Source organism: Diplotaxodon limnothrissa, linkage group LG11 (genome assembly GCF_057381915.1).
Source record: "Diplotaxodon limnothrissa isolate DT_005_m linkage group LG11, D_limnothrissa_male_GT1.1, whole genome shotgun sequence".
Classification (NCBI taxonomy): Eukaryota; Metazoa; Chordata; class Actinopteri; order Cichliformes; family Cichlidae; genus Diplotaxodon; species Diplotaxodon limnothrissa.
The window spans coordinates 38014973-38028104 of record NC_140606.1 but is presented as its reverse complement, the minus strand read 5'-3'; the positions used below and the strand labels follow the sequence as shown (position 1 = coordinate 38028104).

The 13132-nt window shown below is 39.0% G+C and overlaps 3 protein-coding genes across 3 annotated transcripts; all 3 read right to left on the bottom strand.

The window, feature by feature from the left end:
• Positions 1 to 2191: 2191 nt before the first annotated feature.
• Positions 2192 to 2458, bottom strand: LOC146623554 (apoptosis-associated speck-like protein containing a CARD; the record flags this gene model as incomplete). The annotated part of the gene is made up of 1 exon (XM_085366712.1): positions 2192 to 2458. A coding segment is annotated over one exon (267 nt), but the record flags the coding sequence as incomplete, so codon positions are not given.
• Positions 2459 to 5886: 3428 nt separating this feature from the next.
• On the bottom strand, positions 5887 to 6187 carry LOC146623553 (apoptosis-associated speck-like protein containing a CARD). The gene has a single exon (XM_085366710.1). The coding sequence runs from the start codon at positions 6163 to 6165 to the stop codon at positions 5887 to 5889; it is 279 nt and encodes a 92-aa protein (XP_085222836.1). The 5' UTR covers positions 6166 to 6187.
• Positions 6188 to 10215: 4028 nt separating this feature from the next.
• Positions 10216 to 12764, bottom strand: LOC146623552 (uncharacterized). The gene is made up of 4 exons (XM_085366709.1): positions 12521 to 12764; positions 11498 to 11526; positions 10576 to 10858; positions 10216 to 10344 (listed from the first exon to the last, which is right to left on the bottom strand). The coding sequence occupies exons 1-4, from the start codon at positions 12762 to 12764 to the stop codon at positions 10286 to 10288; spliced, it is 615 nt and encodes a 204-aa protein (XP_085222835.1). The 3' UTR covers positions 10216 to 10285.
• Positions 12765 to 13132: the final 368 nt, after the last annotated feature.

The window sequence follows — 13132 nt, the reverse complement described above, 5'->3', positions numbered from 1 at the left end:
AGGATCATCAGGGGTCCTTTTGTCCCTCTGTGGGGGGAAACTCCCACTAGGTTTATATCTGGGACTCTCCACCATTTGACCCCAGAACTGAAGAAGCTTCTCGGATGAGAGGTGAAACGTCTTCAAGCAACTTAAAGAAGTCCAGACGCTTCTCTTTGCAAGCTCCTTTGACTATCTGGGATAATAAATTTCATATTGCATGCATATATGTCTACCAATTAAATCTGGCCTGAGGTCTGCCATGTTTTAAATTCAGTTATTTCTCTCAGAAATTTGAGATCAAAATTACGACTGTGTTACCTTTATACTGTCACTAGTTAGTGCAAAAAGCTCAATGGGACATAGAAACCTTTAAATTAAATTCCATCACCTGATATATATTCTCAAATAATATCAAAGCTTTGAAAGCTGTTTACGGTCAGAATTTTTTGAAAACTGTAATTGTAAATAAATTCAAACAATTGAGCTTCTCTCTCTGTGTTAAACATAAATATAAACAGCGGCTTGGACAAGGCATAGAAGCCAAACAGGTTCTCCAAAACCTGTGTTTGAAGTCTGGGTCTGCTGCTCTAAAAAATTAATATACATAAAGCAAAATGTGTCAAATTAACCAACATGTTAGCTGTAGGGACTGCTGCTGCAGCACCGTCAACAGCAGTACCAGCATAGTAACAAGACCTCACACTCACAGTAGGCGGCTGTTGATAGCACCATCCATGGAGAAGTGCAACTGATAAGAAACCAACAACAACTTCACTAGCCTAATTAAAAAAATGGTTTCAATATCAGTGATCAAAACAAAATTAAATATATACATACTATATATATGTGCATAATATTATATCTTATTTCATTTGTTTGTTTCACTCAGAAAAGCAAAGAACATGTAATCAGTTATGGGGCAACGCATTTCAAAGATGCACAGGTCTCAGTAAAAGAGATATGTGAACAAATGAAGACTGAAGCCGTCGTACTCGACCAGAACAGGGTGCAAACCAGAAAAGAGGCTGATATTGATGGAAATGCGCTGCCTACCGAGATGGAGAGCCTTCCCGAATTCCCCAAAGCAATGATAACTTCATTGTATCCACAGAACGGAGTTCCAAGCTCGAGTGAATAAATAACTACTTGATATCTTCAGTGGCACAGGAGACGAGTGGACATCATATTTCTTGCAATGATGCAATAAATGACTTTGCCTCTAGAAAAACTAGAAAACAGGTTCAAAGAAGAGGGAGGAGAAAAGTAGAGTTATGTTTGATTCCTAAACCGTGTTTGATATCTTGTTTTGGGAAGCTCAGGTAGATATTATTGGCTCATCATTCAAACCCTTTTTACTGCAGACAGGCACAGTGCAATACTCATTACACTAGAATTTAAAATCTGACATTTTACTTGATGCCAGAGGAGAGTCCTGAGGGTCGTTTTACATTTAAAAAATGCAAATTTAAAAATATGTACAGTTTGAATATAGATACAGTCACCTATATAACAAATTCAAATCAGCTGCAACAAAAGGCTAATACACACATTAATGAATCAGTAATTAAGGCCAGTGACATCATGTAAATGATCCTGATTTCATTTTAGGTACTTTAGGTGAAGTCTGATGCTCAAAGCTTTGCAGATTAATTACAAAGTAAGTTGATTGAGGAGGATCGTGACTTTAAAGTGTTTAAATATTTGTTTAGCCAGTTGGAAAAAAGTAGACAACATTGTTTAAACTCGGATGCAGACATCGTACACTGCGTTTATGTCACTATATTTATTTATTCATTTCAAAGGTCAATTTATAAAATTTAATTATTCACTAAAACGAATTCTTCGAGTTTAATTCTGGTTTATTTTTAAGGACAATAAATGTTTGCATTATGTTTTACTTTATAGAAGATAATGAAATCTGAAAATAAATTTATGACAGTTTGAGTCATGGATAAAAACATGGCTGATGACATCGTCAGTTCATTTTTAAATGATACAATTTACATTTTTAATATAAAATTTTTTTAAATATCCAAAGTGTTTCATGTAAAATGGATCAATTAAAGGAGAGTCACTGAGGAGCAAAGGCACCACATAGCAGAACAATTTTCCACAAAGAAAAGACATCTCCACCTTTTTAATGTAAACATGTTATGTTCAGGTAGATCGTGTACGTTTGGTCTAAAAATGTGTTTTTTTCCCAACACATTTACTTCTTTGAAAGGTCTTCAACGAGAAATTTCTCATTTGCCAAAAGGCTTTCATAGAAGATGTCTTTGCAGGCTGCACTGGCTTTCAGGGGACCACTGTAGAGCTCCCTCATCCTGTCCTGAGAGGTAGGCAGAGCTCTAATTTTGTCATATTGTTCTTGGTCGATAACTTCCTTGTATTGGAGCTCATCCAAAATGGGTGCGATGTTGCTCACTCTCTGGATCAGCTGGACTCTGTGTTTGTCCACAAAATGCTTTCCTGGAGAAAAAAGGAAAGAAATGACAATAAAAGTTTACGGTTGTTTATCATGTGAAAATTTTATTAGCTTTATTCTCAGCTTTCATAACAAAATGCTTTAAAAAAATCACACTTATTTCATAATTAAAATTAATTAAATGTTAAAAATAGAACATAAATGATGTCTGTAGGAGCCATATGAGTTGTTCCTTTTTGACTAAGTGGGTTGGTTTAAATGGACTCACTGTATTGGTGCACAGGCGTGTGGGGCGTGTTTCATGGGTGTGGTAGATGATAAATGTGGTTGCACTCACCTGTTTACAGCACCTGATGTTGATGAGCAGAAAGGTAAGGTGAGCATGAGGCAAAACTTTCTGTTGACCGCAGCTTGAATGATTTTGATGTATTTTAACTGGAACTTGATGGTTTATGTGTATTTATGCACTAATTGATGCCATAGGCCAAGTTGTAGTTTGGTATAGTAGTTAGTGCAGTTCTTTGTGAGTAGCAGTTATTTGTTTGTGCAGTCTGTGCATTTGTTTAATAGTTAATCCCACGTGCTGATTTGTATATTGGACAGCTGCATGTGGAATAAAAGAAGCAAATGGTACAGAAGTGTATTTTATGCTTTTATTGTTGCGCGTCATCTGTATCCTCATGTTTAGCCTGCCGCGGCCATAGTTGGAAGAGCCACAACAAATTGTCAACAGAAAAGTTTATAGGTTTTATTGGATTGTTTTATTGGTGAGAGTCTTATGGTTTGCTGTTGCCTTTGTCCACGCAGCTTTTAGATTAAGCCTTTGGCTACACAATACAGATTTCTTTCAGGAGTCTTATTCCCCTGTTAGGTTTCAGCAGTACAGCTGCACAAGGCGTTGTACTGATTTGCTTTCTAGTTATTGTGCATCAGGCGGCTGAAGCCATTGGCTTGGGAGTACCGCCGCAGTTTGTGTTTAAGACAGTTTGTCTTCCTCACAGCTGACGGTATGGAGGTACATAAATACCCACCGCTAGTATGTACAGAAGACTAGGTTGAGTTAGTTAGGTTTAATAGGCAGATAGAGGGGGATATTGCTCCTGTTAATTGTGTGTGTCCAAGGTTGATTGAAGGGAATGTCATCAAGTTGATGTGTTGGGATGAGGCTGTGTGGCATAGGTGCAGTTCAGCGTTTGGATTTTGTAATGTTTTGAAGAAAAATGGAGACACACCAATTAATACAATGTGGTGATGTGGATGGAAAGAAAAGACAGCCGAAATCGACTGCTAAGGCTTTGGAGAATCAGATTGAAAGGCTGCAAACAGAACGTCATACTAAGATTAATAAAATTAAAAAGGTCGTAAAAATTATTAAAGAGTTAAAGCAATCTGAGGATAATGTTTCCACTGTTCAGGCTCAGTTAGAGAATTTGTCTGTGTTGCTTAATGAGGCAACTCGTCTGCATGAAACCTTGCTTCCTTTGCTTCCTCAAGAAGAGCAAGAGAAACAAACTGCTTGGTTTATAAGTGTGAAAGCACATAATACTGAGTTTGTGGAAGAGATAAAGAAATGGCTTCGTGATGCAAAGGGAAACCCTCAGAGCAAAAATCAGGTGTCTGAGCTTGATTTGCCACATTTAAATCCACCTGGTGTGGAGTCTTCTGATGTATTACCTGCTGGAAATGGTTCTGGTGCTTCTAGGCACACCGGGAATGTTGGTAAAGGTGCTGCGATAGATGATGTTAATCCAAGTGATAGCGTCTCTAATGTTGCAAGCAGAAGTTGTAGGAAAAGTAAATCCTCACTCAGTGGCTCAATGGTTTCATCTGCCTTGTCAGCACGCATAATGGCAGAAGCTGACATGGCTGCCCTTCTTGTTCGACAGAGGTTGTTGAAAGAAAAGCATGCTTTGGAAGAACAAGAAACACAGCTTAAGAAAAGAAAGGAGCTGCTTGACTTAGAAACTGAAATAGCAGCTTCAGCAGCAGAGGTGAATGTTTTAAAAGTTTCTGAAATGTCCCGAGTCTCAAGTGCAGTTAATGGTAAATCTGATGGAATGAATTCGTATTTAGAACGAGAGCAGGGGCGTTTGGGCGTTTTAAATCCTAACGCTCCTACGTTCAAACCTGTTACCAGAGCCCCAGGCCCACCAGAGGTGTACGAAGACCCCAAACCTCCCTCCACCCGCTCATGTGTAGTGTTGCTGTGTCCTGTTCTAAAGTGCTTTTAAAACATGGCAGGGCATGGCTTCCTGCCAGAGAGCAGCGAGTGTCAGCACGGCCCCTCTTGAGAACCCTCAATGTTTACATGCATTTAAAATTCAGAGGTGGCGCCAGAGGTGAGGCTGGACGCTGTATAGTGTGTCCACCCCCACAGCCCTATATGTATGTGTGAGTGTGAGTAATGTGGATGTCTAAGTTGTGGAATAACATTTTATGGCCCGCAAGATCATTTTATATAGATTTATTATTATTGTTATGCATGCCCCGGCGATATGGGGTCCTCAGGGACTAGTAAAGCGCTATGCAAATACAGGCCATTTACCAATTCAGCAGACGTTTGTCACCAGAGCAAAGCCACAAACTGAAGCTGTTGTGAAAGCAAGTTCTATTGTAGCAGAGGAGCCAAATCAGCCCGGCCATTTACCGAGGGAGAGTTTCTGAAGAGCTGCATGATGAAGCTGTGCAACGTCTTGTGTCCAGACAAATTCAAAGTGTAACCGACATGAAACTGCCCTGGGACAACAGATGGAGCGCTGGTGTTGTGCAGGATGTAGGATCTAGTAAAGATGCAGGAGAACTGTACGGTGAGTTAACAGCACATCACTGCATCACACACCAGGAAAGGCTGTGTGGTAAAGTCCTAAAAATGGAGCATGTAATGATCACCGTAACACAGACTGTAAATTTGATCTGAGCTAAAGGTTTAAATCAGCGTCAATTTCAGTCTTTTATGTGGGAAATGGATTCAGAGTTTGCCAACATTCCTCATCATACAGAGGTCCGTTGGCTGAGTTGGGGAAAAGTTCTCAACAGAGTTTTTGAGCTCAGCAAGGAAACCTGTCAGTTCATGGACATGGCATGTATGATGCGGTGGAGGCATTTCAAGTGAAGCTGTCACAAATGCACCAGTGCAACCTGCCTCACTTTCCCTGTTGCCGAGTAATGTTGAACAAAGTCGGCGCACTTTGCTCGTCTACATGCGGCTCCAACCTTGTGTTTGCTTTCATTTATTTTTTCTGGGTTTTTTGGCAGCATGTTCATATTTCTAATTTGCATAATTTTGACAGGATCTATTTTTATGGAGAGCAAAATATAAAATAAATACAAAGTTAAAGTTTATTTTAAGTGCATTTATTCTGGAATAATTATTAACAACAGAGTAAACATTCGTAGCCTGTATGATGTCACCAGGTCCAAATTATAACCAGTGTTATAAATCCGTTATAAACACAAAATGGATTTCAGCAAACGTCCTTTCAGCAGAGGTCATTAAGAAGGAGTCTCTCGTGTGTCTGAAGGATTTGGTAGAAGACATCTTTGGAGGCACTGCCAGCTTTCAGGGGACCGCTGTAGAGTTCCCTCATCTTTTCCTGAGAGGTCTGCAGAGCTCTGATTCTGTCATAACTTTCCTGCTGGATAACTTTTTCTTTCAGGAGCTCATCCAGAATCGGCTCGATGTTGCTCACTCTCTGGATCAGCTCCACTCTGTGTTTATCCACAAAGTGGTTTTCTGAGGAAAGATTGCAGAGATTCATCACATATGTTGATAATCAAAGACTAAATCCATGCATAGCTTACATCCTCTGTTACTTATTTCCAAACAGAACTCACTGATATGTGTTAAACATTAAAGACTGATTCATTGTTGTGCTCCTTTTTACTTTGTACATAATCAAATCTAACTCAGTATCTTTCTGCACTAATGTTGTCATACCAAAGGGAACCCACCACAGCCAAACACAAAGTGCAGTTCTTTTTATACACAAATCATGTGAAACATCTAACCTTGTACTTTACCACTTCTTTGGTTTTCATCTGAAAGTGAAAAAATGAACCAGTGAAAACACAGAAACACCGTATTTACTGGGCTGATCTACCAGTAGGCGTTAGCTTTAATAATAACTGTCGTCTAGCTGAATACAGCCACAGATGATGTCGTCTTCACTGCCCTGCACTCTCTCTTCATACATGTGAAATATAACAAACTCTCTCTCAGCAGGCTGTTTGTGAAGCTGACTGGCAGACTCGTCACTCTGGTCTTCAGGAACACATCGTGCAACTGGATACTGGACTTCCTGTCAAACAGGCTGCTGTTCAGATTGTTAATCTTCATGAAGTTAGAAGACAACACAACCATCATCACTCTGTTGGAGGGAATCAGCTGTTCAGGAAAAAGCCTGGGACTCACAAACCCCTCCAGCATGATAAGGAAGTGATTCACAGAGGGCTGAATACATGAATATTATATTTATCTCTGTAAAGAAATAAATATAAGCAGGATTGAGTTTAGTGACTCGCTGCCACCGAGAGCTGAGAGACTGAGAGCTCCTCCTTTAGAATGAAAACTTGAAGACAGAACAAAGTATGTAAGCTAACGAAAAGTAAAATTGTGGCGGGAGAAAAGGTGTGATTGACTGTTCACTAGGATTCATCAGCGTTCTGTGTGTCACATTATATAAAACCACAGAACAGGTAATATTGATGAACCTACCAGCTGACTGAGAGCTGACAGCAGCTGCTCCCACTGAGGATCCTGCAGCTGTTAATAAATAACAAGGAAAGTTTTTAGTTTCTTAACAAATGTTCAAACTTTTTAACTTTCATTATGCTAGCAAACTGAAACATTCTTCAGTCTTTCAATAAATTTATTGGGAAAACCAGGCTCCCAGTATACAAATTGGTGTCCATCACCACGGATGGTTTGCCACTCAAATGGATTCACTGCCAGGTGCAGGGAGGACAATGTTATTCCGGATTTCCTCAATTACCGCTGCATAATACACCAACAAGCGTTATGCGCAAAATTGCTCCACATGAAAGAGATAATGGATGCAGTCGATACATTCACATGCTACCCTTTTTGGGAAGATGCAGAGGTTGATTCACTCGCATCAAAATTTGAAACACTGTGTAGCTGTTGGCATGATGATATTGTTTATATAATTTAGATCATTTCTTTATCTTGTCAAGGTCCATGTCATCGTTGTAAATTGTTTAAGCTGTACATTATTTATGTTATTTTATGTAGTTCAAGTTATGGTGCTTTTATTTTTAAGGTCAAGCCTGCTTACAAGTCTTGTTGTCTCCTTTTTGGAAGCCTAAGAAAACACCTGCAAGCAGGTAGCAAGAATGAGCTGTAATGCTCTTTATTGAAAGTTAAGTGGAATGGACTTTAACTAGACACTTATAAGGAACCCTCAGAAGAATGGGGAGTAATTCCCTTTTTGCAGCATGCAGCCAACAAGGTATTTATTGATTTTATCTTTGTTTTCTTGTACAGTGTCGTTTTAGGTGCTGTGTCTTACGTTGAGTGTTTATTTTGTTAATGCTGTGCAGTTTTCACAGTGGCTTAGGAGAGAAGTCTTCGAATGAACCAATGAAGAAAAACAGGTGAATTATACACTGTTTCACCGGAATTTTTCTGAAATAGAGGATGAGATTTTGACACTAAGCTGAGTTTAAGTCCAGGGCTAACGGACAGTTCTGGAACTTGCAGAGGAAAAGTACCCCAACATTAGGAAATGTGTTACCTCCTTGACTGCAGCTGCACTTATTCATGTGAGTCAGCCTTTTCCCAGAAGATTATTAAGTCCAAATACCGTTCCACCATGACTGATGATTATTTGAAAGTGTACTTGAGGCTGACTATCAGCAGCTACCGTCCAGACTGTGCATTCCTGGTTGATTCCATTCAGTGCAAGTCATCAGAGTAAGGTAATATCAAAAAATGTACAGAGTTGTGTTGTGTAATATGGGTTCATACAGTTATGCAACATGCCTGAATGAATACTCCATATGTTTATAAATAAATATATGTTTTGCATTTTCATAGTAGGTCAATCATTTTGACTTGGTCATTTCATAAGTCGCTCGCATGCTGAAAAAGTGTGTGCACCCCTGATTTAAATTCTCAGAATTCTAAATGAAGTCCTCTCCTCCTCAGGCACAAGTTGCAGCAGTATGAAATACGACCAACAATTAACAGTGGAGTCAATTGGGCTATGGCATGGATGAGCAACGTCTCTGGATTAACAACAAATTTTGGTAAATTTTGGTAAACTTGTGAAATTTAAACCAAAGAAAACTCACTACTGTAAAATGTTAAATGCAGTTATTATACAAATAATCTGAAATATCTTACCTTGTGCTTGATCAGTGCTTTGGTATTCGGCTGAAAATAATCAAGGAACATAAAACGTATAAATATAAAATTTTAAAGAAACTTTACTCCAATCCATCGGCCATATTTAAGTATTTTGTTATGATCTTTAATTTGTGTTGTTTCTCATTTTAATCTTCAATATTTTATGTTGTAATTTAATATATTACGCTCTATAAATTCATCCCGCTTTGTTCTATTGTGTTGTTGGTAGGTGTAATAAAACGGTGTGCACTGGGCCACCGTGTGGTGATGAAAGGTTGGACAAGTAAGCAACACTTTTCTGACCGTCACTGTTTATAGCTGTTTTAGGTATAATATCAGGAAAATGTCAACGGGGCTCCAACCAGAGATATCTGTTCTGTAGTTTTGGGTTTTGCGTGGAATAAATAACATGTTTCCTGTTTTACATTCGCCTTGTTTCTTCCTACAGAATAAGACACAAACTATCTTAGAAAAGGACGAGTCAGAAAATGTACGTCCTGCAGAAGCGGCAAAGAAGGACCGAAGATTGCTGCTACATATAGCTTACTGACAATGTTGAGCTAACATGTAATTGTACTCATTTAATACAATAAAGTGATGATAAATTTGAAAATGTAAAGTTAACCTTTTCGAACTGTACAGGTCCATACTGGTTGAAGATCTTTTTTTGATGTGAGTTTAAGGCGGAAGTTTCCATCTGGATTTTCAGTGTAAACTTCAAAGAAATTTGGCTTTCCACTTGGATATCTGAGCTTTAAATCCTGTTAAAGAAAGAAAGAGCAACGGGAAAGAGAGAGGTATGGTATGGATATTTGTAAGTTACTATTTCTGCCTTTACTACTCCACAGTGATATTTCAAAAGCTGCAGCTTCAGCAGGTTCTCAAAGCTTTCCACCTTCTCTCGTCCACAAATGGACTGCTGGTCTGCACCGGCCTATGGTTCATGCATCTGATTCAGTTCCAGCATCATCCTGTATCCATGTTTTCTCTCATCATTCATGTTTTTTCTTTTCCTGGTTCAAAGTCACTCAAATGTTAAAGTCCTGGTAAGTCAGCATATAGCTGGTGGTGTATCAAAGCCTTTTGTATCTTTTGTCATGTTTCTGCTCCTGCTAACAAGCGTTTCACTCTCTGAGCTTCATCAGACTTCAATCTCTTCTGTCTGCTCTCCATTCACCATCCAGGACTCCAGCCTCTGATGTAGGCTCGGTCTCTATTGTGCTTGTGCCTTCTTTTTGCTACGATCACTTAGTATATCCTATTTATTATAATATATTACACTCATTTTCTGTGCTTTGGTCATGCTTGAGCTAACAATACTGTTTTCATTCTATGGAGTCAAACTTCCCTGCCACAGTAAGAGCAATCTTACTGTGGCAGGAGCTCTGCCACAAAGTTCAGAGAGGAATGGAAAAACCAATAGAAGAATATTAACCATATTAGATGGTTAGGAACAGCTAGTTTCAGCAGCCGCTCCACCATCCTAGAAAAGTCCATTTCCTGGAACGGTTTCATTGAGTTCTGAACACTTTATGGATCAGTGCAGACAGATGTTCATCCAGATGTTTGTCTTAAAAAAGAGAAAATAACAAAAATGGAAATAAGTGTTTAATAAAAGCTAATCGAGCTTTAAAAAAAATACAGAGAGATCAACAACAAAAAAAAGTTACATTTAAACCTGCTGAACATCATTTTCTGCTCGTCAACAATGCTCTCTTTGCTCTGTAAATCTGACTGTTTCTAATATGAACTGAAGCAGAAACACTTTTATGATTTTCAACATGTTTTGTCTTTATCTTACTTTGAGCTTCTGAGCTGCTGTCTGTCAGCCTCTGAGCCAGATCAGTCCTCTCCATCTCCTTTAAGACCTCCACGATCTTCTCCACTGACTGTTGGCCAAAAGTCCTCACCATCAACAACACCACGTCCTGCACATCCTGCAGGTCTGACATCTCAGGCGGACTCATGAGGCTCATTGAGCCATGTTTTCTTCTCAGGATCTCGATGAAGTCTCTGACCTCGCTGCCTCTCAGATCAGCCAGTGTCTCCAAAAGCAGCTCAATAAGAGACTCCATCGTTTCTACCTGGTAAAAACAGAGGTCACATGACAGCGATGCACCATTCAAATATCTGTTTGATTGTTAATCAACAGAAACATTTTAGTGTGCTAAAAATAAATTCATGTTTGAATCCAATTCTTTCTAAAAACCTGAAAAGATGACCTTTGACCTTCAAAGCTGCATCTTTTTAAGGTCATGACCGGTCGACCAGATGTAGAGCAGAAAATAACCTCCATGAACATCTGGTGCTCGGTGGGTACCTGCTTGGATTGGTTTTTTATTTCTTGGCTCATTTTTTCCTCTTTTTGAAGGATTTAATTTTCATGAACAGGTTTGTGACTCTGTTTTACTGCCTGACTGTAACTCTGTCAAAGACTGAGCTACAAAAACTGCAGTGAGTCTCCTGATTTTACAAACAGAGGGGAGCTTTAACTGCTCACATCTTTACTGATAAACAGAAAGACTTGAGTTTAATCTGCTTTTAAAATGTAAATAAGGTTTAATATTTCTATACCAATCATGTATAAAACTCATGTGTACATGACAAAGCTGCAGCTTGAATTTCATGTGTATGATTTGTGTTTAAGATGAAGATCATTTTCAGTCTTCATCTACTGAATCAAAGCTGAACTGTGTGAAGTCGACTGATGTGACGTTACTCACTCTCTGGCTCAGTGGAGGAAACTGTTTGTCTGAGGAGAAAAGAAAGAGAAAAAGTCAGATTAGAAACTGTTTTATCATCAGGCTTTATGAGGATTTAGAACATGAAAGATTTCACATCAAAGTGACACTTAAACCTCGTTAACTCGTTAATAATGATTTTAGAGAGAGGCCTAACTTTGTGAATGAGAGCACACACAGGATACTCTGATCGCTGATCACTTTTATGTGTGTGTGTGTGTGTGTACATACAATTATTGAAGTTAACTCAGAAAGATCAATTGGAGAAAAGAGTCTAACTTAACATCAATGGTACTAAGAGTAGCTGTAGATAATATTACATCTGTGGGATGATTATTGGTAATTTTTTCTCTAATGATTAAAATTTTATTTGTGAAGAAGTTCATGAAGTCATTACTAGTTAACGTTAAAGGGATGGTTGGCTCAACAGAGCTCTGACTGTTTGTCAGCCTGGCTACAGAGCTGAAGAGAAACCTGCGGTTGTTCTTATTTTCTTCAATCAGTGATGAATAGTAAGATGTTCTGGCTTTGCGGAGGGCTTTCTTATAAAGCAGCAAACTATTTCTCCAGGCTAAATGATGATCCTCTAAATCTGTGACACACCATTTCCTCTCCAGCTTACGACTTTACAGAGCACGTGACCTCTGTAACTGTCTAACTGTTAATAAGAAGAGTTTCAGTGGTTTGTTGTAATTGTGAAGTCCTGAAACAGTCACATAATATCACTGCACACCGGCTATAAGCTGCTATTATTTTGTAGTGTGCTGTGTTTGAGCCTCCTGTAATGAGCCAGCCTGCCTGACCTGCACATGTTCTGCTCTAATCCACGTTATAAAAAGCAGCACAAAAATATAAACGTCTTTGTTCATCATTCACTACACAACACAGAGTCAAGAGATTTTTCTATCAGTCAGCACCTGGTTTCATATGAATGTGATAAACTATGTGCAGTATTCTCACATATTTAATTCTTTGTTGTCTTATTTGTGGTTCCTGAGGTGATACCTGATAATCTCTGCACCAGATCAGTCCTGTTCATCTTCATTAAAGCCTTTCTGGTCTCCTCCACACTCTCTCCTCTGTACGTCTCCTCCATCAGCTTCACTACATCCTGTGTGTTTGCTGTTTTCAGTCGGCCCCTTGGCTCGGATGATAGATCTTTCTCCAGTTCAATGAGTGACTTGAACTCAGCAAAGTCCTCTGGACTCAACTGGTTCAGTGTTTCAATGAGCAGCTTCTTAGTCGTCATAGTTACCACCTGGAAAATGAAGAAATCATATTATACATGAAGGACAGCATGTCTGCTGTTTGTTCATTTGATGGATGGAAACGGACTGCTTTGTATTTCACTAATGACAACATTACTGACATGGACGTTTGTTACTTTTCTATCACCCAAATGAAAGCTGTGATTGGACGTGAACGTCAAACATCAGCTTGAACCTTGAGTAAAATTGTGTAATAAAAACATGCAACCCACAGCAGCGTGAGTGTGTGAGTTTGAGTTCAGCTTGTTGGAAAGGCCCTCCACAACAGTTTCGTTTTCAAATCTGCCTCCTTGCAACAATGAATTGCCCACCCCTGGTTTATACAAACTCTTTCAAATTAAAAGCCCTC